The sequence below is a fragment of the Panthera pardus genome, unplaced genomic scaffold (genome assembly GCF_024362965.1).
Source record: "Panthera pardus isolate Hobbes unplaced genomic scaffold, ASM2436296v1 HiC_scaffold_8, whole genome shotgun sequence".
In the NCBI taxonomy this organism is placed as follows: Eukaryota; Metazoa; Chordata; class Mammalia; order Carnivora; family Felidae; genus Panthera; species Panthera pardus.
The window spans coordinates 61,275,215-61,301,184 of NW_026527013.1; the positions used below are offsets into that span (position 1 = coordinate 61,275,215).

Genomic DNA, 25,970 nt, shown 5'->3' on the forward strand with positions numbered 1-25,970 from the left:
CCACCCTCCAAATCCCTGGGGCGACCCTCTACAGCGCAGGGTCCCTGGGGAATCCCCACGTGAGGGCAGAATTGGCTAAAAGTTGGTTGGGAGTCTGGGACATACTTACTCTAAAAAAAATCACTGTGTATCTGCAATTGAGACCTGCTTAGACTGTGAGACCCGAGCTCAGCCCCTGGCCGGGGAGGAGCCTGCGGACCGGGGCTGAGTGGAGCAGAAGGGGTGCCCGAGGGAGTGCTGGGTCAAGAGGCCTGAGCTGAGGGAGGAGGCGAGAAAGCTGTTCCCGGAGCTGGGAAGGGGAGGGGAGAGGATAGGGGAGCAGAAGGGAGGGGAGGGGTAGAGCCTGACAGAAGGTGGTTTGAAAGGAGGGAGGGGGGGCCTGGACGAGGGGAGGGGAGGAAAAGGGAGGGAGGAGAGGGTAAGGGAGCATGGGAAGGGAAAGGGAGGGAGGGGCTCCGGCCGCGCATGCTCAGTGGCCCCTGCAATGCGGCGCCCGCGCCCGCGTCCTGCGTTAACCCAGTTCCACCGAGTCTCGCCGCCTGTGGGTCAGGGGGCCCGGCGGACCAGGAAAGGCTAAGGCAGAAAAGCCACGTTTCCGCGCCGCCCCCCGCTGTGCAGAGTGGCCCGGGCGCCGGTCAGGTTTCCTGGGGCGGGGGGGAGCCGTGCTCAGCTCTTCCCCCATCACACCTTCCCGTAGGGGTGCCCCCAAGGCACAGAGGCCACACAGGCCCTAGGGAGAAGGTAGTCCCAGGGGACCCAGGCAGGGAGCTGGGGGGGAGCGGGGCATCAGCTTGGGGATGGGAGGCCCAGAGGTGAGCCCTGATCACCTTGGTCCCCTCACCTGTTAGGTCAGCCCCCCACTATGAGGTGAACCCCACCTGTGAGTCCCACCTGTTAGCTCCTCCCCTGAAGTTGGCCCCACCTGTGACGCCAGCCCCCACCTGTGAGGTCAACCATCGGCCCTCCCAGCTGGGTGAAATATGAAGCTGCCAGTGCCCCAGGCTCTGCTCATCACAACTGTGTGTTACTGAGCAAGTCTCTGCTTCTATGGGACTTGGTTTCCTCATCTGTGGAACGGGGTGCCCACCCCCAACCTCAGGGGATGTGGAAGGTCACTGCCGAGCCACGTGAAGACTCACTACTGCTGAAGGTCAGGGAGTAACAGCTGCCTGGGCCCCAGTCCTTGCAGGGTCGTTCCTCCCCCACGTGGAGCCCCTGCCCGGGGTCACTGCTGGACACCTGCTCCAGGGGGGCTCAGGGCTCAGGCCCACATGGTGCTGGCAGTGAGTTGGGGGGAGGGCCCACAAGACAGGTTTTGAGGCTTGTGTGCCCTATGATCTCACCCCAGCCAATTCACTTCCCTCTAACTGCTTTTGTTAACCGTCCTGTAACTGCGGGCTCAGCGTGTTCGGACCCTCCAAAATCACGTACGTAACTTGGGTCTTTGGCACCAGCTGGGTGTCATGCCCAGCGACCCGGCGAATCTGGGCATTGTCAGTTCCCGGACAAGGGCCGCTTCTGTGCCCAGGGCCTGCGCTCCTCCTGGCCGCTGCGTGTGGCCGGCTGCTTTGCTATCATGAGGAGCCTCGGAGGACCGCGGCTGCTCCAGCGGGAGATGGAGCCCCCCCACATTGCACTGCACTTGAGCAACAGCGGAAGGAAGGTGGGGGGCGAGGCCTCTGGGTCCAGTCTCCCACCCCCTCCTCCCCGCCATGGGCCCCCCGCCCCTGTCCCTTCCTCCCACAAGGACAACAGCTGGGCACACATTTCTGCCGTGGTCTTCCTAGCAATGGAGCTGGCCACCTAGCAGGGTGGGGGCCCTGGCTCAGGACATTTTCTGTGACCTTGTGACCCTGGGGGGCACAACCACAGAGTGACAGCCAGGCCTTGCCCTGCCGCCACCTCCCGACCCACCCTTCAGCTTTGCCTTAGAAACACTGCAACTCGGACGTCCCAAAGGCTCAGGTGTTCTGCAAGTCTGGACTGACCAGGGGCCTCCCATGCAGACCCAACACGTCAGCAAATGCCCTAGACACTCCCCACCCCAGTCCCCACCCAGCCTCACACCCAGGGGACTACCTGCCCCCAGCATAGACTGTACATGTGCCTCTTCAAATTCGCCCACCGAAAGCACATGTTCCTTCCACCAGAAGCCTTTCTGGAGTGCTCACCACCCGCCAGGCCCTGGTAGGGACACAGTACTGAACGAAGTCCCTGCCCACAGGGCCTGGAAGTCTCGTGAGAAAGACAGCTGTGGCATAAAAAGCAGGGTACCTGGGTCCTGGACTCCACTGGAGAAAATGTCATCAACAAGAGTTAAGCAGATAGAAGTTCAGGAAAAGCATTTCCAGAGAGAGCACACATGCAAAGGCCCAGGGGTACCTGGAAACACTGAAAGCAGCCAAGGGCTGGAGGAAAGCTCTGGGGAGGGAGGGAGAAGACAGGGCCAGACGGCAGTGTCAGGCCAGGTGAGAACTTCAGGCTTTCTGGAAGCCGGCCCCAGGAGCTTCACGAAGGCAGCAGAGAGGTGCAGGGAATAAACTAGCCACAAGTGCCCTCCAGGAGTGGGGAAATGCCCACAGGCTTGGGGGTTTCCAGGGCAGCTTTGTGGGGCCCCTGGGGCCTGCAGGCTGGGTGGGCAGAACTTTGACCCAGAGCGGGGCTAGGCAGAGAGGGGAGGTCTGTGCCCACAAGCTCCTTCCAAGTACCTTATGTCCAGCCAGGAGCAAGCACACACTGGTTTCATCCCTGTTTTATGGCTGGGGAAACTGAGGTATAGGGTGGGCATGTGCTGCCAAGCCCAAGCCCATCGCTGCCCCACACAGGGCGCAGACCTTGTCCCCTCACCCCTCCCACTGCCCCTCAGCTAGGAAAGCCAGGAGGGGCTGGGGAGGATCCGAGGGTGCCGAGACCCCGGTACCCGGGAGGCAGCCACTTGTCTGCAGACTCCTTTTGTGCCAGAAGAATGTGCTGAACACCATGTGCAAAGTGACAGGCCGTCTGGGACGTGCTGCGAGGTGGGGGTGTGGGGCTACAGATGGAGCTGAGAGCTGACAAATGCTGAAGTTGGGGGATCATTCTGTCACTTTCTCTAGATTTGGGGACGTTTGAAATTTTCCATAATAAAGAGTTAAACAGGAAAAAAAATTGCCCAAGACCTCCACGGTACCGGGCGACACAGAGTAACAAGGCCCCCCTTCCTGCCAGAGAGTGGTTGTGAGGGAAGACAGGACGGGTGAAGGCCAGCCGCTCCGATTCCCGACGGCCCTGCCTCCCGCTGCCTGTCCCCAGCAGCGCGCAGCGAGGACACTGGCCCGGCGCAGGGCACCAGCACCAGGCCGGTGCTCGGCTTCACGGCCGCACCGGACACAGAGGCAGAAAAGCAGCTGTCGGTCAGGAAGGGGCCAGCAGGCTCACTGCAGCAGGGGCAGAAGAATGAGCAGTGGTGCTTGCCCAACACATGCTGGATTTCAGGGTTCTGCCGGTCCTGACCCTCTCTGCATGTAGAGCACTTTGCAGGTATAAACCGCAGGTGGGGAGGGTGGGGTGGGTGGGGTGCTTGGGGAGCTCAGTCGGTTAAGTGTAGACTTCAGCTCAGGTCATGATTTCCTGGCTCGTGAGTTCAAGCCCCACATCGGGCTCTGTGATGACAGCTCAGAGCCTAGAGCCTGCTTCAAGTTCTGTGTCTCCCTCTCTGTCTGCCCCTCACACTCACGCATGCGCTCTTTTGTTCTCTCAAAAATAAAATACAACATTAAAAAATAAACACACAAACCGGGGAGTGTGAAGGTACTTTAGAGGAGCTGTGTGATTCCATAGAAATATACCCACGTGCTTTTCTGCTTGAGCCTCACAAACTCCTATTCATCCCTCGAGACCCTCCCCTGTGCCCACACCCAACACAGGCAGTTGTAGTGGCTTCTGTGGATGTGTCCGCTCAGGGCCAGGCACGTGGGAGGGGCTGAGTAAACCTGATGGATAAGTGAGGGTCTCTCTCACTAGTCTGGGGGACATCTGAGGGTGGGCTCTCTCCTCCCATCGTGAGCTAGAACAAGCCTGTGTTCCACCTTAGAGGCTCCACACGTGCAGACATATCCCCCAAAACATAGTTAAAGCCGGCACCCCACCAGCACCCCCACCCAGCGTCGGGGAACACAGTAGTAACCGCGTTTAGGAGGCACTCGCAGTGCTGTCTTTAGCATTACCATTACCGCCATGGTCCAAACATGGGGGCTGAGCTGTGCAAGCACGCATGCCCCAGGGCTGCCCTGGCCCCCAGGCCTCATGGAGTCACCCCCTCCGGGCCCCCTCGCCACGGCCAGGCCCACAGGAGGCAGTCCCCCAAGCAGCTCCCCAAGGGGCCTCACCATCAAGGGATGGTCGGGACCTTGTGTTTCTGGATCCGCCCAGAGCTTCCCCACGCGGTGCTCAGACCCCAAAACAGGCAGCAAACACGGAGGACGTGGGACTGACCCCGGCTGGGTGCCCCAGGCCCCTCACCATGAGCGGGGACAGGAGTGCCCGCCCCTGGAAACTCTCGGGCCCGAAGGCCTGGTACACAGCACAGCAAGTACACAACGTCTACACACAGCTCAAAATATGGCACCAGGTCACCCGCTCGCCCCACTGGACTGTCCACCGCAGAGCCCACGGACTGAGGCAGCTCTCAGCCCCAGTTCCAGTAGGAACTCAGGCCAGCACTGAGTACGCTCAGTGCCCCTCTGGTCAGAGAAGGAGCCTGTGTCTGGACACTAACTGGAGGTCCCCTGGGAGGCCAGAGAGCACCCCAGGGGCCTCACTTGACTCTCTCTCCACCCAGGTGTCACCCGGCCTCCATCTGTCTGGCCCTGGGGTCAGAGGACCCAGGGGACCCCCATGCTGCCACCTCAACAAAGGTCCTTCGGGGGTCCTGCCCAGATCCCAGCTCCTCGCTCCCTTTGGGGCTATCTTTGAGTCACCTGCCCGTGTGCTACTCCACGACTTGGACCTCAAAAGAGCAGGATTCTGTGTGCCCACAACGGGCCGCCACCCAGCAAGGGCTTGGGGTGTGCAGCATGGGTGGGATGAGGCCACGTGCCGGGGCCAGCTGCAACCCAGCACGACTCCCCGCTGCAGGCCCAGAGCACAGCCCTGCCCAGTGCAGGCGGACGGCCCCCCTGGTGCAGACGACCTGGAGGGATCGTGCTGGCAGCCAGGTCACTACAAGTCTTCAGGCCACCGAGGGCTCCCACCTCTAGCCCTCCCTGAGCCCCCAGACCAGGGTCAAGGTGGGATCCGGCGTGAGGGTACGGGTCCCTCTCTCCGCCCTCCCGGGCGGGAGGCACCACTTCATCTGGCCGAGTTCTGTGCCTGCGTGGGCCCGGCCCATGCCAGTACAGCCCATGCCTACACGGCCCACGCCTACCTCTGGCTGACAGCTTCTTGGTGTTGATGATCTTTGCTGCGTACTCATGACCAGTGCAGAGCTTGACACAGCGCCGGACCACAGAGAAAGCCCCCCTGCAGAGAAAACGGGGGACACAGGCAGGAGAGATGATTAATCTCCCTGTGAGCACCCTGCACCCAAACCACAAAGCCCTGCCTGGGCAGACGTCCATTTGAGGAAGAGACACCAAATGGGTCTGCCCTCTTTCCTTGGCGCCAACCTGACAGGGACCCTTTCCCTGGCCTGGGGGTCACCCCGGTGTCCTTCAGGGTCAGCTGGGCTGAGGGCCTGCCTGGGGCCTCCTAGCATGCGCCCTCAGGCCCTTGGCACCAGACCGGGGGGCCCAGTGAGTACTCCCCAGAGCAACCAACTGGCCCCCCTCCAGGCAGTACAGCCAGCATGGGACTCATCGAAGGTTTCAGAGAGAAGGAGGAGCATCGTGTCACTGAGCCGCATGGCCGGAGGACAGGGCCCGTCCCTGGTCCTCCACCTCCACCAGGCCTGTTACACAGAGCAGGAGGGGGCCCAGCGTCAGGGCTGAGGGCCAGAAACCTGAGAGAGCCGGTTACCACTGCGATGCCATCTTGAGAGGCCTGAGGACCAGCCACAGACACTGCCCCTGAGAGGAGGCGGGTCTGCCAGAGAGCAGAGAGCCGGCCTGGGTCCCGTTAGAAGGTCCAGTTTTCTAAGAACACTAGACCAGGCCCATGAGCTGGGGCCAAGGAGCCGGAACAGGAAACGACCCGGGCAGTGTCTCAGGCCAGGTGTGTGGCCACTGGGGACGGGCGGGCGCACCCCTCCGCTGTCCTCCCCACGAGGCCCGTCAGGCGTGGGACCCCCAGGCCTATGCAGCCAGATAAATCCACGGCCACCAAGCCCCGGGTTCTGGGTGATGCCAAGGCAGTGTATTAACGAGAGAACGCCCTTGCTACACAACAGTCCCCACATCTATGGCTTCCTTCCGGCAGCTGCAGTTACCCACGGTGGGCCAGGGGCAAATACTCCTCCCGACACATGGTCAGGTCAGCAGCCACCTCATGCTGTGTCACAGGCCTGTGACAGTCACCTCCGTCACCGCCTCACCGGGCTTTTCACCCCATCGGGCCGGCGTGGAAAGGGCGCATGTGGTGTCTACACGGCTTTCTCACAACGTGTTGTCACACCAGCCTCCCTTCACCATCCTTGCTGTGTCCCTCCCCGCAGCTGACTCAGAAGTGCAGCGAAATCACAGACGTGCGCTCGGAACAGACACCGTGTCCACAGGGCTCAGAACTACACACAATTTCAGGCGTCCTCTGGGAGTCTCGCAACCTACCCCCGCTGACGAGGGAGGACTTCTGTGACCCTTCTTAAGACAAAACTTCCTTAGAACATACTACTGGTTTCCTCAGAAAAAACTAAATAGTAGGACACGAACCCTAACCAAACGTTTTCTTCACCACCCAGACTGTCATAAGCAATGGTGGCACTTAGGGCCACGTGTCTGCTGTTTCAATGTCCGCCCAAGAACCGGGCAGTGGCTGCCCTGGGGGGGCAGGCAGGTTGGGGGACACTCACTATTCACCCCACACTCTCTGCCCCTCTGATTTTCCTCACTACATAAGAAAAAATATAAGGAAAGGATGATTATTTTGACCCACAAAGGAGAATAACCACCAACTTCCTGCCGCCCTAGCTTCGAATTCTACTCTGGGCTTCCTGGCCACGCCGCATCACCCTCTCTGAGCCTCAGTTTCCCCATCCACGTAAGGAGTGAGAAAAACTCCCGGGGCTGCCTGAGGGGTGAGGGAGGCATTGTGTGGCCACCTGCCTGAGACTGCCCTGGGCTGGTGCTCACCAGCCTCGCCCCCTGCTGGTGCCTGCACCAGCCTCCTGCTCGGGGGAGCGATAGCATGGCGTCTGTGGACCTGGGCTGCCATCCGCTTGCCCGGACAGGGGCTATGCATGCCTCTGTGGACAGTCAGAATTTCCTGTGCCAGAATGGGACCTCACAGCGCAGGCCTACCCCCAGCCGGAAGTTGCCAACAGCCAGATGGCACGCCTGTTTATGGCAAGCCTGTGGCAGGGCGGGTGCCCGGGGAGGCCCCCAAGGACAGAGGTGGGCTCATCCTGGGAGCAGGGCCAGACCCATCAGGCCCTTCCCCCAACTGCTGCCCAGACAGGGTAAGCACAGGAATGAACAACAGGGAGCCAGCAATCCTCCCGGCATTCGGCAGAGTATGCATGAACAAAAGGACACAGAGCCAATGCCCAGGGCTCTGGACAGTCAGCTATGCAGACCTGCCCGAGACTGCCCTCCACCCCACGTCCTGGGGGCCTGCGTCCCTCCCATGCCAGACGGTGCTTTTCCTTCCCAGAAGCTCTACACCTGGGACAGTGAGGGCCTGTTGTGAGGCCGAGGGCAGGCGGGCAGTGGACAGACGCCGGACATGGAGGAAATGAAGAGGGCAGCAGACACAGTGCTTGCAGCAGGCACTCAATAATCGAGCTCACGGGGAGCTCATTAGACACAGGCCTTTTCATCCTGATGTCCTGCCTGCCAGGTGTGAGGAGGGCACCTCCTGAAGCCCCTCTGCGGGGGTCCTGTTGCCCAGACTAGAGGAAAGTTCTAGAAAGAGCTGCCCCCATCCCTCTCTGCCATTGGTCATCTGCACCCCAATGCCCATCAAAACCCACTGCAGGACGAGTGGCTGAGCCTGGGGCTTGGGTCTCCAAAGGTAGATGCCGTGGAAATTGGCAGGAGAGGCCAGCCAGGTGCTCACGGCAGTCCCCAGGCACGGAGGGAGAAGCTGGCAAAAGCAGAGCGCGCCCAGGGGGCCCGTGTGGCCACAGGTGACCACCGCTCCTCGGGCTTCTGGTTATTGTGGACCCCCAACCTCTCCACCTCACGCTAAGCATTGGCCCCTTCACCCTCAGCTGTCCCTGCAGAACAGCCTGAAACCGCTCCTCCCACATGAGCCACCTTCCCTCCCTGCCCCTCGCCTCCCCTGTCCCCAGCGGCTCTGCCAGTGGGTCCCAGGTGTTGAGCTGTCGCCAGGAGTCCCCCAGAACCGCCAGTACGGAGAAGCATGTAGCATGTGCCCTTTGGGCCACCTGCTGTGGGCCCCAACATCCAGCTGAGGCCTGCAGCCCCCTCCCTGGGGACTCGTAGCAGCATCCCACCAGAAGAGATGGCGCTGACAAAGGTAGGGTTCGTGTGCGCTGAGCTCCCAGGATGGCCCCGCGGTAACCCGGATTTTTTGTGAGCCTTGGAACCAGCAAGGACGCTAAGCACGTTTCCTTTTCTAATTAGCCTCGCGTGATTTTCAAAAGCCCCGTAACAGGGCTTGCTGCCCTGGGCCTCATGATCTGAACGCTTTATTCCATTCACTTTAAAAAGTGAGTTCAACAGCAGCCGCCAGCTGTAATGCGGCAACCTGGAGGTTCAGAGCCAGTCCCCCACCAGGCCCTCCTCACAGGCCCCACCCTCCTGGCTTCTCCCCACAAGCGGCACTGGCAGCAGCCTGCCACGGGGGTCCCGGGGCCACTGGACGGGCAGCACGGGGCGGACCTCACCTGGATGCGGTGCAGGACCCGCGGCCCCAGGACCGCCAGGTCTGTGCCTCTTCGGGATTAAAAGGCACGTCCCGTCCTGTGCTGTAAGGGGTGCGGTGGGAGGTCTGCCGGGCCCCTCACGGTTTGATCAGGGGCCCCACGGCCTCAGCCCCTCAGAAGACGCCCCCCATCCCTCCCCAGATGCCACCGGCCCGGTCTCTCCCTGTCGTTCTGGGGGCCGCCCCTTCCGCTCCATCCGCACAGCCAAGCGCATTCGGCCCCGGGGCAGACCGCGGGGGGCACAGCAACAGGGGCGGGGTGCAAAGCTCGCGTGTGGCCGTGCGGTCTCCACCCGCCGGTCTCCCGACTGTCCCCACCACACGCCCGCCCCAAATGCCACCGTGAAACCTGCCGCCGACGCCGCACCTGCAGGGAGGAACTTGCCCCTCCCAGCCCTGCCCGCCTGGCACACCAGCTCAGCTCGCACCCCGCCCCTGCCGGCCCCGCCCGCCTCGCCCCTGCCCCCTCCACCCCTAGGGTCCTTGCATCCCTGCCCCCTCCGGCCTCGCCCGGTCAACCTCGCCCGGTCCCTCCGCCCCGGCCCCGCCCGCTTGCCCTGCACACCAGCTTAGCTTGCATCCCTCCCCTTGCCGGCCCCGCCCGTGTCGTCCCCTCCACTTCTCCCGCCCCTGCATTCCCTGCCCCCTCCGACCCTGCCCCATCAACCTCGCCCCGCCCCTCCACCTAGGCCCCGCCCGCCATGACCCTGACGGTCCTGCCCCCTTCCGTCCCGCCCCTTTCGTCCCCTCCGGCCCCGCCCCATCAGCCTCGCCCCGTCCCTCCCGCCTCTGCATCTCCGCCCCCAGATCCCGCCCCGTCAACCTCGCCCCGCCCCTCCGCCCTGGCCCCGCCCACCAGCCCTGCACACCAGCTTAGCTCGCACCCCGCCCCTGCCGGCCCCGCCCGCGTCGTCCCCTCCACCCCTCCAGCCCCTGCATCCCCGCCCCCTCTGGCCCTGCCCCATCAACCTGGCCCCGCCCCTTCCCCCCTGCCCACTTTCTCCGCCCCCGGGCCCCGCCCCGTCTACCTCGCCCCGCCCCCGCCAGCTTCGCGCACCAGTTCAGCTCGCACCCCGCCCCTGACGGCCCCGCCCCTGACGGCCCCTCCCCTGCCAACCCTCCCTCCCCTGTCAACCTCGTCCCCACCCCTATCGGCTCCATCCGCCCCGCCCCTCGCCTCTGCCGGGATCACCCACCCCTTCTGTGGACCCCCCCCCCGCCCACTTTCTGGGCGGACACTGCGGGGCCGCGGCAGCCTCTCTCTGCTCCCCGCTTCCCGGGCCACTCCCTGTCCTCGTCCGGTCCCGCAGGAGGCTCATTTGCGGGGCTCAGTGGCGGACAGGTGTCCCCGGGGCCTTCCCGGCAGCGAGTTTAGCCACGACCCATGTCCCCGTCCTTGGAGGGGCCGCCGCACCCCGGGAGGGTCTCACAGTTTAGAGCCGAGAAAAGCCAATAGCGGCGGAAGCACTTGGCTGGTCCTGCAGCTTCGGTTGCCATCTCACGTTAATAAATGGGTGTTCTGGAACCTTCCTGAGGCTGTCCCAGTCCATCCTCCGCGGCCCGGCCTGCCCCAGGCAGGCTCTACTCGGGGGCGTCGGGGCCACAGCTGGGCCCACCGACACAAGTCGGGGAGGCCTTCACCCCTTCATTCCCGTTCACCTCCACGATCAGCTGCTATTTAATTCGTGTGTTCGCTCAACGCTCTGTCCCACCTTTGAGTGACATGAGCTCTTGGGGATGAAGGAACAGAGGTCCCCTGATATTTTCAGTCTCCACTGAAGCAGTTGGGTGGCAAACAGTAGCTTCTACATGAAACAGACGACTGGGATTGTGGTTTTTATGTATTTTCCTGCCAATAATAATAATGAAATACGATCCATGCTCATGGGAAAAATGGAGGCAACAAGATGTTAGAGACCAAGCAAACCGCCTCAACTTAGAGGCCAGGAGGGTATGTAAGCCTCCCTGCCTGCCCGCCTCCCCGGCCCTGGGGTTGGAGCGGTGAGGAGATGGTGCTGGTCCCCGACAGGACTTGGGCAAGCGTGTGTCCTGCTGGCCTGGGGTCCTGCTGCGGGAGTGATGTCCAGGGCCGGGCCCATGAAGGCTGTCCACCCCCCAGCATCAGGCTGGCTCTCAGGGCCCTGGGGACTGCGTTCCTCTCCTGTCCAGGGAGGAAACGGGGAAGCGGGCCTGAATAAGCCTGGCTGCAGACCAGTGTGGACAGCATCTCACTCTATTTGTGAACACCCATGCCCCCGCGGCCTCTACGGCACCCACACAAGCCACGTGTGTGAGCGCCTGGGTGGTGTACCGCCTTCCGTGTTGACCTTCGCTGCACACACCATCCCCACTCTCTGACCTAGATCATGACTCCTCTGAGCAGAGAATAGTCCTTCCATGGAGACAGCGCCTCCTCGACTGGCAGGCATCTGGGACGTTTCTAATGTCCTTCCTCATAAATGGGCTGCCGCGGACACCTCGGTTATCCGCGGAGAGTTTCTTTCCAAAGGCACAACAGCTGGGTGAGTCACAACCCACAACGACACAAGTTCTCGCCATGGTCCCAGTGTCCAACCCTGGCGTTTCCCGGGCCCTCAGAATCCCAGCTGCTCCCAGCCCCGAACTCTGAGCCCAGGTAAGATGCTAAAGCTATGCCTCGTCCCTACCGTGCTAGTGTCCTGGAGCCGCCTTAACAAAGCACCACAGGTTGGTGGCTTAAACAACAGAAATGTATTGTCTCCAAAGGCCAGAAGTCCAAGATCAAGGTGCTGGTTCCTCCTGAGGCCTCTCCCCAGCTACCGGGGGTTTGCTAGGGACCCGGTGCTCCCTGGTTTGTAGAAGCATCACCCTGATCTCTGCCTTCATGGTCACGTGACATTCTCCCTGTGTCCAAATTTCCCTTTTTAGAAGACACAGTCATATTAGATGAGGGGTCGTCCTACACCAGGGTGCCTTCATTTTAACTAATCACATCTGCAACCACCCTATTTCCAAACAAGGGCATTTTCTGAGATACTGAGGTTAGCATTCCAACATACAAATCCTGAGGACACACAATTAATCCAACACACACACATGCTGGCCCTTGACTCTACCTTATGGAGTCTGCCACTGGGTGCACCGGGCAAACGTTTCCCAAATTATGTCCCTCAAATATTAGCTCCACAGGATGTTAACACATGGTAGGTACTAGGGGGGCTCTGTGGGCAAATAGGTTTGGGAACCAGTATGTTAAACAGTGTTTTCCTTCCTCCCTCCCTCCTTTCTTTCTTTTTTATTGCAGGACTTCTCAGGGCCTTAGTATGGTCATAATCTGTACTGTGAATTTCCAACTCAGGAGTATGAGACGCAGCCTTTCCCTGACTTATTTCACCACAGAATCTTTATACAAAAAGTCTCATGAAGGCCAGGACTGGGGCCAGAGGAACTTCTAGTCTAAGGCCTCCATACTGACCCCTTTCTGAAACCCTGTGTGGCCCACTGAAGTCCAGCAACAGACGTCTTCTGAACGAGTCCATCCACAAAGAAAGAAATGGTGGGGACATGGCAGAAATGCCCTCCGCCAGCCAGCCGACGCCCCCAGCCCACCTGCGGACACATACCCAAACACGCTTCACTTGGGAGTCTTGTGGGCACATCTCTGAGTCAGAACCCTGCAGGGCCCCCTGACCACGTGTGCTGCACGCCCTGACAAGATCTAGCTGTAAGTAAGCACAATGGTAACTAGTCAGCGTGACTTTCTACAGTCACATCAAGTTTGCACAGTCCTACACAGATGATGAGAGCCTGGCCTTGGCACGTGTCCCCACTGCTTGATTTAAGTCCCATGGCTCACACAGCCACCCTCAGCACTGCCCAGACCCACCACCCCTCCCCACCACAGCTGGGACCCCTTGGGTCCCGGTCGTACAGACTGCAGACATCCTTGAGGAGTTTCCTGAAGGGCTCAGGCAGCAAAGCTGACGGGAACAAGAGGGTGAGCACCAGCCCAGGGATGCGGGGAGGTCTGAAGTGGGAGGAACACCTGGGATTATTTAATGGGGCAGAATTACTCTGGGAAGATGAACAAGTTCTGGAGACGGACGGTGGTGGTTATTCCATGCTGTGAATGGACTTAGTGCCGCTGAGCTGTACATTTAAATGGTTACGTGGTACATTTTATGTATATTTTACTACAGTGAAAAAAACAAGGGGAGAACACTAAGCCACGCCCATGCTAAACCACAAAGGCAGGAGTAGCCATGTTAATTTCATGCAGAGCAGGTTTGAGCAGGACAGTTACCAGGATAAAGAGGAGCATCACACAATGATAAGAGGGTCACTTCTCTAAGAACGCATAACAAGCCTTAATGTGTACACGCCCAAAGAGAGTGAGCCAAACCACGTGAGACAAACACTGAATGAACTGCAGGGAGAAGTCGATGAATCCACGATTATGGCTGGAGACTTCAACACCCTCTATTAGAAGTAGACAGACCCAGGAGCACCTGGGTGGTTCAGTCGGTTGAGCATCTGACTTTGGCTCAGATCATGAACTCATAGCTCATGGGTTCGAGCCCCATGTCGGGCTCTATGCTGACAGTGCAGGGTCTGGAGACTGCTTCAGATTCTGTGTCTCCCTCTCTCTCTGCCCCTCTCCCCACTCAGGCTCTGTCTGTCTGTCCCTCTCAAATAAATACATAAGCATTAAAAAAAAAAAAAAATAGGTAGTAGACAGACCCAGCAGGCAGAAAACTAGGAAGGCCATAGCTGAACTCATCCACACCATCACTAGACTGGATCTAAGAAGCCTCTAAAGACAACTTCACACAGCAACAGCAGAACACACATTCTTCTCAAGCCCCCGTGAACATTCAATAAGACAGACCACATTCTAGGCCACCAAACACACCTTAACAAGTTGATAAGAACAGAATCATACTAAGAATGCTCTAAGATCACAGTGGGATTTAACTAGAAACACAGAAAGATAGCTGGAAAACTTGACAAACACATGGAGATTAAACAACACACTTCCAAAACTAACAAGGGTCAAAGCAGAAATATCAATAAAAAATATTAAATATTTTTACTAAATGAAAAACGAAAGAAAACTTAACAAAATTTGTGGAACACAGTAAAAGCAGTGCTTAACGGAAATTAATGTCATTGAATGCATATATTAGAAAAGACTACTTAAAATAAATAATCTAAGCTTCCACCTTAGGAAACTAGAAAAAGAAGACCAAGTTAAATCCAAAGTAAATAGAAGATATAATAAAAGAGCAGAAATCAATGACATTGAAAACAGGAAATAGAGAAAATCAATGAAACTAAAACCTGATTCTTTGAAAAGATCAAATCGATAAGCCTTTAACCAGGATAAGAAAAAAAAGAGAGAGTACACATTACTAATATCAGGAATGAAAAAGAAGCCAACACCACTGACCCCACAGAAATTAAAAGGATAGTAAAGGAATACTAGGCCCACAAACTTGGTAACATAGATGAAATGGACCAATTCCTTGAAGGACATAGTCTGTCAAAACTCACACAAGAAGAAACAATCTCAATAGGCTTGTATATATCACAGAAATTGAATCAATAATTAATAACCTTTCCAAACAGAAGGCACCAAGCCCAGGTGGGTTCACTGGTGAATTCTACCAAACACTTATGGAAGAAGTTATACCAATTCTTTACAATCTAGGAAGGGGGGTGGGGGAGGGGAGGGGAGGGGAGGGAAAGAAAAGAAAAGAAAAGAAAAGAAAAGAAAAGAAAAGAAAAGAAAAGAAAAGAAAAGAAAAGAAAAAGAAGCAGAAGGAATATTTCTTAACTTATTCTGTGAAGCCATCATTACCCAAACCAAAAACATTACAAGAAAAGAGAACTACAGACCAATAACTCTCATGAATACAGATGCAAAAATCCTCAACAAAATATTAGCAAATAGAATCCAACAATGTATGAACAGAATTAAACACCATGGCCAAGAAGCATTTATCCCAGGTATGCACAGTTGACTGGCTCAGCATTTGAAAACCAACTAACATAATCCACCACATCAACTGATTTAAAAGGAAAAATCACATGATCATATCAATAGATGCAGAAAAAGCACTTGACAAAATACATCCCCATTCATAATAAAAACTCAGCAAACTAGGAACAGATGGGAACTATCTCAGCTTGATAAACACTGTATTAGTTCAAAATGTCACACAGTCTGGGTGGCTTGAACAACAGGAATTTATTTTCTCACAGTTCTGGAGGCTGGAGGTCCAAGATCAAGGTCCAGCAGGGTTCGGTTTCTTACGTGAGCTCTGTTCTCTTGACTTGCAAGTGGCCACCATCTCACTGTGTGCTGACATGGCCTCTCTTCAGTAGGTGCACATGGAGAGAGAGCAAGTGAACTCTCTGGTGTCTCTTCTTATAAAGACACTAATTCTATTAGATCAGGGACCCACTCTTATGACCTCAAGTAACTTTAATTACCTCCGAAAGATTGAAATACAGTCACATTGGAGGTCAGGGCTTCAACTTATGAATTTGGAGGAGCAGGGCACAGTTTAGTCCATAGAAAGCACCTACAAAAAAACCTGCAAATAACCTCAGACTTTTGGAGAGAAAGTAGATACTTTTCCTGTAAGATCGGGTATAAGACAAAGATGTCCCTTTTTATCACTCCTTTTTAACATCATACTGGAAATCCTAGCTAATACAATAAGACAAGAAATGGAAATAAAAGGGGCGCCTGGGTGGCGCAGTCGGTTAAGCGTCCGACTTCAGCCAGGTCACGATCTCGCGGTCCGTGAGTTCGAGCCCCGCATCAGGCTCTGGGCTGATGGCTCGGAGCCTGGAGCCTGTTTCCGATTCTGTGTCTCCCTCTCTCTCTGCCCCTCCCCCGTTCATGCTCTGTCACTCTCTGTCCCAAAAATAAAAAAAAAAAATTTAAAAAAAAAAAAAAAAAAAAAAAAGAAATGGAAATAAAATGTGTACAGACTGGGAAGAAAGAAATAAAACGGTCTTTTTTTTTTGCAGATGATATGATTGTCTATGGAAGAAGGCCCCCCAAATGGACAAGAAAAACCGTCCTGGAATTAACAATTATAGAAAAGCTGCAGGAAACAAGATTAATGTACAAAAGTTAATTGTTTCCCTACATACCAGCAGTGAGCAAGTAGAATTTGAGATTTAAAACACCATACCATTTACATTGCTACCAAAAAATATACTTGGGTATAAATGTAACAAAATATGTATAAGATCTATAGGAGAAAAATCAAAACTTTCATGAATGAAATCAAACCAAATGACAGGGATAACCAATGTCCATGGATAGGAAGACTCAATACCATCAGGATGTCAGTTCTTCCCAACTTGACCTACAGATTCAATGTAATTCTTATCAAAATCCCAAAAAGAATCAAACCTGATACTAAAGTTTATAGGGAGGCAAAAGACCCAGAGTGGCCAACACAAGATCAGAGGAGAAGAACAAAGTCCGAGGCTGACACTACCTGACTTCAAGACTTGCTACGAGGTTGCAGGAATCAAGAGAGTGTGTTTTGGTGAAAGAATACATAATGCATCAACGGAATGGAATAGAGAGCCCAGAAATAGCGCACACAAATAGAGCTGATTCTTGACAAAGGAGGAAAGGCAAGTCAATGGAGAAAAGACCGTCTTTTCTTTTTTTTTTAAATTTTTTTTAACGTTTATTTATTTTTGAGACAGAGAGAGAGCATGAATGGGGGAGGGTCAGAGAGAGGGAGACACAGAATCCGAAACAGGCTCCAGGCTCTGAGCTGTCAGCACAGAGCCCGACGCGGGGCTCGAACTCACGGACCGAGAGATCATGACCTGAGTTGACGTAGGACGTCCAGTTGACTGAGCCACCCAGGCGCCCCAAGACCGTCTTTTCAACAAAAGTTTCTTCTATAGTCTGAATGTTTGTGTTGCCCAAATTCACATGTTGAAATTTTAACTCCCAAGGTGATGGTACTAGGAGGAGGGGCCTTTGGGGGAGTGATTCGGTTATGAGGGTAGAGCCCCCATAAGTGGGACCAGTGTCTTAGAAAAGAGACCCCAGAGAGACCTCTCCACACCTTCCACAGGTGAGAACACGGGGAGGGCACCTGTGTAGGAAGAAGGCTCTCAGTAGACACTAAATTTGCAAGCACCATGACCTCGGACTTCCAGCCCCCAGGACTGTAAGGAATAACTTTTCATAAGCCCCCACGTCACAGCAGCTTGAACAGACTAAGGACTGGAACACACACACACAAATGAATCTAGAATAGACTTTACACTTTTCACAAATATTAACTCAAAATGGATCATAGACCTAGATGTAAAAGGCAAAATGACAAAAGTCCTAGAATATATCATAGGAGAAAATCTAGGTGACCTTGGGTTGTCAATGACTTTCTCAGATACGTCACCAAAAGCATTTCCAAGAAAGAAACAACTGACCAAACAGGGTTGGTTAAGATCAGAGCCTCCTGCCCTATGGAAGTGAGGGAGATATCAGATGGGCCAGAGACGAGAGGAGGAAACACATCGGGTGCAGACTTCTATTCCAAATACACAAGGGATTCTCTTCTTTCTTTTTACTGTTTGTTTATTTTTGAGAGAAACAGAGAAAGAAAGAACATGAGAGGTGGAGAGGCAGAGAGAGGGAGACAGAATCTGAAGCAAGCTCCAGGCTCCACGCTGTCAGCACAGAGCCCAAACCCATGAACCTTGAGCTCATGACCTGAGCCGAAGTCAGCCGCTTAACCGACTGAGCCCCCCAGGCGCCCCCCAGGGAATTTTTTTAAGTTTCTTTCTTCCTTCCTTCCTTTCCTTCCCTTCTTTCCCTTCCTTCCTTTTCTTCCTTCCTCCCTTCCTTCCTTCCTTCCTTCCTTTCCTTTCTTCCCTTCTTTCTTTTCCTTCCCTTCCTTCCTTCCTTCCTTCCTTCCTTTCGTAATCTCTACACCCAACATAGGGCTTGAACTCACAACCCCAAGATCAAGAGCCACGTGCTTTTTTGACTGAGCCAGCTGGCTGCCACGAAAAATATGCAAAGAATTCTTAACACGGAACAATAAGCAAACAAACAATCCGATTGAAAAGTAGGCCAAAGGCAGGAGCAGACACCTTGTCAAAGAAGACAGAAGACAGAAGTCAGCATGTGGACAGATGCCCCACAAACACGTATCGTCAGGGAAACGCAAATTAAAACGACAACAAGATTGCACTTCATGCGGATCAGATAGCCCGAGATCCAGGACCCCGACGACGACACCCAATGCTGGATGCCAACCAGCAGGAACCTCGCATGCTGCTGGCAGGCACACGGCCTGGTGCTGGCACCTGGGGGACAGTTTGATGGTTCCTCACAAACTAAACGCACTCTTACCACGGGACCCAGCCCTTGAGCTGCTTGGTATTTTCCCGAAGGACTGAATGCTACGTCCACACAAAGACCTGCCTGTAGATGTTTACAGCACCCTTATTCACAGTTAGCAGAACGTGCAAGCAACCAGGACGGCCTTCAGCAGGTGGACACGATGCACTGTGGTCCCTCCAGACAGGAACGCTATCCAGCACTGACAAGAAATGAGCTTATGAGCCATGGAGACCTGGAGGAACCTGAAATGCGTATCGGGGAGTGAAAGAAGGCTCCACGTGCGAGCCTCCATACCGTGTGATTCACCAAGAAGGCATTCCAGAAAAGGCAAAGTTATACAAACGGTAAAATAATCAGTGGTCACCCGGGACTCGGGGGGCTCGGGGAGAGCAGAGGGCCTGACGTGCAGTCACAACACTGTGGAACTGTACTGTGACCCCACCCCTGCGCCATCCTGTACACCTGCACAGAAGCAAACTCCCCAGAAGCCGCAGACGGTAGTAGTGACGTAGCGACACTGGTCACCACCTGTAACAAGGAACGTGACCTGGGGCCACAGAGGAGGTGGGGTAGGGGGCCCACCTCCCATCCATGTTTCCTGTAAACCTAAAACTGCTCTAAAAAGTACAGTCCTGGGGCACCTGGGTGGCTCGGTCAGTTAAGTGTCCGACTTTGGCTCAGGTCATGATCTCGGGGTTCATGGGTTTGAGCTCTGTGTCAGGCTCCGTGCTGACAGCTCAGAGCCTGGAGCCTGCTTTGAATTCTGTGTCTCCCTCTCTCTCTCTGCCCTTCCCCTGCTCACACTCTGTCTCTCTGTGTGTCTCTCTGTCTCTCTCTCAAAACTAAATAAACATTAAAAAAATATTTTAAAAAGTACAGTCCACTGATTTTTTAAGGAGAAAGAGAAAACAAACTATCTTTATGACACGGGGTCAGGGAGGGATTCTCCAACCACATGCAGAAAAGCTTATGCCACTGACCAATTAGCCTCATGTCGGAGCCTCAAAACCCCAGCCTGGCCAGGGACCCCCACAACACGAAGAGGCAGGGTGCTATGCAGGTGTCACAGACTCCCTGGTGCAGGCAGCACCCTGGGCCCCCCCACATGTGCACTGCCCTCCACAGTTCTGGGCTCCCAGGACCCTGCACTGGGTGGGGCTGGCTGGGGATGCAGAATGCATTGCTTAGGTCACGGCACCGAGAGGCAGGGGCCAGCGCAGACCCCCACCCGTCCTGCACACCCACCTCTCAGGTGCCCTTTGCAGGCTCAAGAAGGATGGGGGAGGAGGTGGGCTTGGATGTGCTGGGGGATGGAGCCAGAGAAGCTGAGTCCTGGGACCGCAGCCTAGTAGGGCAGCCCCGTGACCAGCACACAGGAGGGGCCCTGAGCTGCCCAGGGTCTCTTGGGGTCTGGCTCACCCCAGCTGAATCTCTGGAACTTTACGAGATGGCTGAGGTCACACTGGTGTCTCTACATGCCGGCCGCACGGCAGGCGTATGAACACCACAGGGATGGACCACACTGTCACCTGCCCCACCTGGCCCCAGTGAGCGCTTGCCAGGCAGCTTGCAGCGGGACCACAGGAGCGGCGGGGCCCCCTCCGCACACCCCAAGTGCCACCACCCGACCCCGTCGTGGACAGCCAAGAGCGGGGGCTGTGGCCTCTGTCCACCTGCGTGGAGCCTGGGGGCTGGCGGGGGCCCAGCCGGGAGAACCGTCGGTGTACCCGAAGCCCGAGTGGGACTCGAGTGAGGTAACACCAGCTCTCGTGTGACGGTGTCCGTGCCTCCACGGGCTGCAGGGGCCGCCGGCCCCTTCCCTGTGCTGCCTGCCTCCGCCCTCGCTCACCATCCGTCGGACTGGAGCTGTTTTCTGCAGGAGCTGCTTCCGTTTGAGGGCAGCACCCCCTCGCCACACAGGGCTCTGTGTCCCCACCTGGGGAGCAGGGTCACACGCTTGGGAGACAAGTTTTGTTCTGTCCCTTAAAGTGAACTTGGACGCTTCAAGGACATGCCTGTGTCTCCCCTCCCTGTTCCCTGGACCCAGACTGCGGGACTCCAGCCACCCCGGAAGCCGGTCGTTGGCTGGAGCCACCCAGCAGTGACACTGGGACAGGACAGGAAAGCCCAGCCAGGCCTGGGGACACTCGCACCCCTCCCGACATCTGCTCTGTGAGGACCAGGGAGGGCGGGAGACTGCGGACAAGGGGGTCCTGGCTGTGTGCCGAGGGTGAGCCCAGCCGTCCTTGGGGAGCACCAGTGACCACTGGGCTTGAGAACAGCCTGCACACACTGGCTGCCGGACCCCCGCTCCCCAGTTGAGTGCAGCAGGTGCCGGGCAAACCCCTCATGGCCACGGTCTGAGGGCCGCTCGTTCTGAGTCACCGACACTGAGGACCACGGACGTTCCTGGAACCTACGCTCTTCCTGTTTCCCGCTGGGAGACGCCGACTCGGAGAGAGGGCCCTGGCCCGACAGGGACACGCACCCCACCCTTGCTCCCGCCACACACGTGCCCCAGACAAAGTCAGTGGCACCCCTGGGCCCCCACTTTCCCCGAGGCTCGAGCAGACGGCACAAGCCATTTCACCGACGACTGGAAACACTTCCATGTTTTAAAGCAGGAACATATCACGGGAAGGAAGTAAATACCAAGTCACTCATGAAGCTCTCAGAACAGAGTGGCTGTGGAGGCACGACCTGGCCTGGGTCTTGGCGGGGCTCACCTGGGGGACTGTGGGAGCTGTCCATGGCCTCTCCAAATGGGTTCTCAGGGGGTAGTTTGAGGCGGGGTGCGTGGGAGCCCCAAAAGGCCCTCACCCTCAGAAGCCGGGTACAAAAGGAAAACTGCAGTGGGGTGTGTCTACCAGGCCCCCTGGCCAGGGTGCGTCCACCGTCTCTGCCCTCCACAGGCCCCGAGGGAGCAGTTGCAGGTGGCCACCCTGCCCGGGCAGGTTGCTTCCTCAGCCCAGGGGGTTCCCGGCACTGCCGGCCTCACCGCAGACACAGTTCTCCAGTGTCACCTCTGTGCCAGGCACTGTCCCGTAGAAGCAGCCACCAGGCCCGGCCGAGGAAGGAGGGTCTCACCCAGGAGCCACTCAGTCCTCTCTGGAGCAGGAGGTTCAGACAAGGAGCTGCTCGTGCCTGCCTGGCTGCAGGCCTGGGGCCTGGGTCAGCCTGCCCACCTCTCAGAGGGCACTCCCAGCCCTGGCCCACCCTGGTTGTGCCCCCACCTCCCGCCTGCACGCCCAGGGGCTGCCCCAGAGCACACCTGAGCTCAGCTCGGTGCACCCAAACCTGCCCCCACTCCTCCCCGGACAGACGTCTGTGTCGATGCCCCATTAAGTGTGACCAAGGACAGATGCAAAAACCCACTTGGACAAAACAGGACGGCTAGATTCACACACAGCCACCGTGGTATCTCCCCACAAGACGGCACCTGGGACCTTCTTCTAGCCGGGGCTCCACAGAGCGACCTTCAAAGGCAGCTCTTCAAAGCCACAGCCACCCAGCGACCTAGCGCAGGCAGTTGGGGACAGGGACAGAACAGAGTCAGACCGGCAAGCCTGGTCTGCAGTTACTGCCGGGGCAGCTCGTAGAGCAGCCATCGGAGGAGGGGCAGGAGGTCAGGGAGGCGGGGTCTCAGCTGCCTTGGGGCATGCACGGCCTGTCGTGCATCACACACACATCAGCATACGTCACACACCACACACGCTTCCCACACACTTCCTACACGCTTTTCACACACACATCACATGTACACCATATGCACAGCATCCATCACACGTACATCACACGTACATGCACCGTATACACATCATACCCCTACACACACACATCACATGTACATCCAGACAGCAGAGCACCGTCAGCCTTGACAGGGGAGGAAGCCGTGTGCACAAACAAGGGGTGAAGGTAATGTGGAGAGAGAGTGTGTGTGTGTGCACGAATGTGTGAGCATCGTCAGCCTTGACAGGAAAGGACGCTCTGACACTGGAGAATTTGACGCCAAGTGGAAGGAGCCAGACACAGAAGGACACGCGCTGGAGGGGTCCAGTTCCGTGGGGTCCGGAGAGGGGTCCAGTCCACAGAGACAGAGAGGACACGGGGTTGGTGTCTAATGGGGACAGAGCCTCCGTGTGGATGGAAAAGGTCCAGGCATGGACGGTGGTGGTGGCCGCACACAGCGTGGATGTGCTCACTGCCACTGGAGCACGAAGGTGGTGAGGTGGGGGCCCTGTGTCGCATGCACGTCCCCACGCACCTGGCGGGAACGCGGCCGAATCTCTGGGAAATCATTAAGAACAGAGAGAACCTGGTGTTCGTAATGCTCTCATCAACACCAGGTTTTGAAGAAGGGTCTGTGCAGTAACCTGGGCCTCTGCACACAAACATCTGGAGACAGAGCTCCACGAGGGTCCAGGGTGGTGGACCCCTCCCTGGGAGAGCACGCCCCGCTTGCCCCTCCTTGGTGTGGGCAGATGAGGATGCCAGTCACGCTGCAGCGGGGCATCCCGGAGGCCCCCTCCCTGGTGCTGAGCTGTCCCCCCACAGTCCCCGCGGAAATGCTGGGGTCACCAGAGGCCTCCGGAGGGCACGTGGGGGACCCCGGGGAGGGCCCGGCCTGGGACGAGTGGCCACGTGGCTGGCTCCCCTCAGTCTGCTGCCACAACCAGGGGTCTGACATGACCCTTCCACACCCTGCCCTCCCCACCCAGAAATGTCCCCCTCTCACCCCTGTGGAGCCCTGCACCCCCTTCACTGTGCAAAGCCTGGGCTCGGCCCTGTCCCTGCTCTGGGCCCAGGACCCCTGGAGGCAGAGCCTGGAGCTGGGCAGGGGGCCTCGTGCAGACCTCACCCCCGTGGGGACTGAGGCTGAAGGCCCCCTGTGCCCCGAGATGGAACAGCACAGAAGACGCAGACGTCCTGCTGCTCAGCACAGAGGCAGGAGCCCTGTGGCCAGCCCTCCACACTCCCTGCTCCCTTCTGAGGGGTGCTGAGGACCAGGGGTGGGATGCAGAAGGCGGGGGGCCCTTCCAGGGCAGGGCGGGAGGGGGAGGAGAAGGGACACAGGAAGAATCTGGGCCCCGGGGCCCCAAGCCAATCAGCCACACCGGCAAGAGCCTGGCCTCTAAGGGAGGTGCAGGAGAGGCCCCGCTGGGTGGGAAAGAGGTGAGCACAGACAGGGCACCCCTCATGACACCTGCACTCTGTCAGGGCACCCCAGCCGAGGCCCTGCTTCTGGAGGGCTGGGGGTTCCTGGACCCTCCATGTCCAGGCAGGCAGGGGTCACACCCATCCCAGAGGTGCCTGCGGGGACGGGGGGGGGGGGGGGGGGGAGAAGGGAGGAAGGTGGGGCGCAGAGGGAGAGGAGCAGGGTGGGGGGGAGGAGCAGGAGGGGAAAAGGCAGAGAGAAAGGAGAGAACCCACTGAGGACTGACCCAGGCGGCAGATGTTCAGGAATAATAGGACCTGGGGGCTCAGCTCCCCGCCGTCTGGCTCCAGCCCTCCCGTCACCACCAACCCTGCTGACAGCCTGTCCCCCTCTGCCGCCCATGCCTGTCAGCCTCCCTGCTACCAGGGGAGCCTTCCAGAACCAGGCGCGTGGGCCTTGTCCCCCATCATGCTGCCACTGTCTGCTGAACCCGCCATGGACCAGCGCCAGCTGGGCTCCGTCTCAGAGACAGGAAGAGGCGGGTCTCGCGTTCTGGCCTCTGCCCCTCCCAGCCTCCACCTGGGCCTCCACCCTCTGCTGCCTCCACAGGCACCCTGGCGGGGGGGGGGGGGGGGGGGGGGGGGGCTGGTGGAGCGAGCGGGCGGGCCACGGCCCTGCCTCTGGCATCACAGCGACAGTGCCAGGGAGCCGCCAGCCAGAGCCACTCTCACTGCTAATCTTACTTCTCAGCGATTCGAGTGTTGAGAGCCAGATGCTAGACTTCTTTTCTTTTTCTACATCGGTTTTATTTATTTTTAAACATCTTTATTGAGATATAATTCATGTACCAAACAATTCACCCACTTAAAGTGTGTAATTCAATGGCTGTTACTATATTCACAGAGGCGTCCGTCCGTCACCGCAGTCTATAGGTTACAACAGCGTCAGCGGCCGCCCCCCCCCACCCCCCCCCCCCCAGGCCCGGGCTCTGCCCTCTGTGCCCAAAGAGCTGCCAGCTCTGGAAGCTTCAGGTAAAGGGGCGTGCGTTCTCAGCATTCGCCCAGGTAGGACCATGTGTCAGCGGTTATGAGAACTCTTCTGTTTTTACTTCTGAATGACATCCCAGCGTGTGGATATGACACGTGTTCCTTACACATTCTGAGGGACATCTGGGCTGCTCCCACGTTTTGGCTCTTAGGGACACTGCTGCTGTGAGCAAGGTTCCGTGCGGACCTGCACTTCCCTGGCTCTTGGGCACATTTCCGGGAATGGGACATTTTGAGGACCTGTTTTCCATAGTAACTGCACTATTTTACATTCCCACCGGCCGTGAATGAGGGTCCTGACCCCACATCCTGGCTGGTGCATGTTCTTACCTGCCTCTGTGGGCCTAGCCATCCCAGGGGAGCGAGGTGGTACCACCGTGTTTCCCAAATGACTATCTTTGCGTGCATTTCTTTGGAGAAATGTCTACTCAGGTCCTTCCCCACTTTTTGACTGGTTTGTCTGTCTGCCTTCTTACTGCTTGGTAGTGTGTTCCTGGACTATGCTACATACGAACTCATCATCTGATGAGTGATTCACAAACACCTTCTCCCATTCCGTCCTGTCCCTTTCCTGACAGGGTCCTCTGAAGCACAAAACGTTCTCATGCTGATTAACAATTACCTATTTTTCTTACATTGCTTGTGCTTTAAGCATCATATCTAAGAAACCATTCCCAAACTCCAGGTCATGAAGATTTACTCCTGTGTTTTCTTCCAAGAATTTTATGGGTTTGGCTCCTATGATTAGGTCTATGATCCATTTTGAGATGATGGTGCCACAGTTTTAGGTAGGGCTCCACCTTCACATTTTTTTGCACGTGGATACCCAACTGTCCGTTTGCTGGACAGTTTCCCCACTGAAACGTCTTGTTGCCCTTGTCAAAATCTAATGACCACAGATCCGTAAGTTTATCCCAGAATCTGAGTCCTATTCCACGGATCTATGTGTTTGTCCTTATGCCAGTACCCACACCGTCTTGGTCGCCGTGGCTGTATAATTAGGAGTTTTTTAGGTAATCTCTACCCCCAATGTGAGGCTCAAACTCATATCCTCGAGACCAAGGGCCACTCACTGCACCAACTGAGCCAGCCAGGTGCCTCTAGTTCTAAAATCAGCAAGTGTGAGTCCTCCCATATCATTCTTCCTGTTCAAGATTGTTCTGGCTCTTTCTGGGTCTCTCCTTGCATTTTTCTATGAATTTTAGGAGGATTAGCTTGTCAATTTTTTTTTAAGGCAGCTGGAGGGCGCCTGGGTGGTTCAGTCAGTCAAGCATCAGACTCTTGATCTCAGCTCAGGTCATGATCTCACAGTTCATGGGATTGAGACCCACATGTCAAGCTCTGCGCTGAGTGTGGAGCCTGCTTAGGATTCTCTCTC

The 25,970-nt window shown here is 56.7% G+C and overlaps 1 protein-coding gene across 9 annotated transcripts in view; it reads right to left on the reverse strand.

Moving 5' to 3' along the window:
* The window catches only part of CAMK2B (calcium/calmodulin dependent protein kinase II beta), an 82,332-nt gene that overhangs the window by 47,158 nt on the left and 9,204 nt on the right, over positions 1-25,970 (reverse strand). For all 9 annotated transcript variants that reach the window (XM_053896908.1, XM_053896904.1, XM_053896903.1 and 6 more), the window contains exon 2: positions 5,405-5,499. In XM_053896908.1, the coding sequence (XP_053752883.1) occupies positions 5,405-5,499 (95 nt within the window). The remainder of the gene's footprint in view (positions 1-5,404; positions 5,500-25,970) is intronic.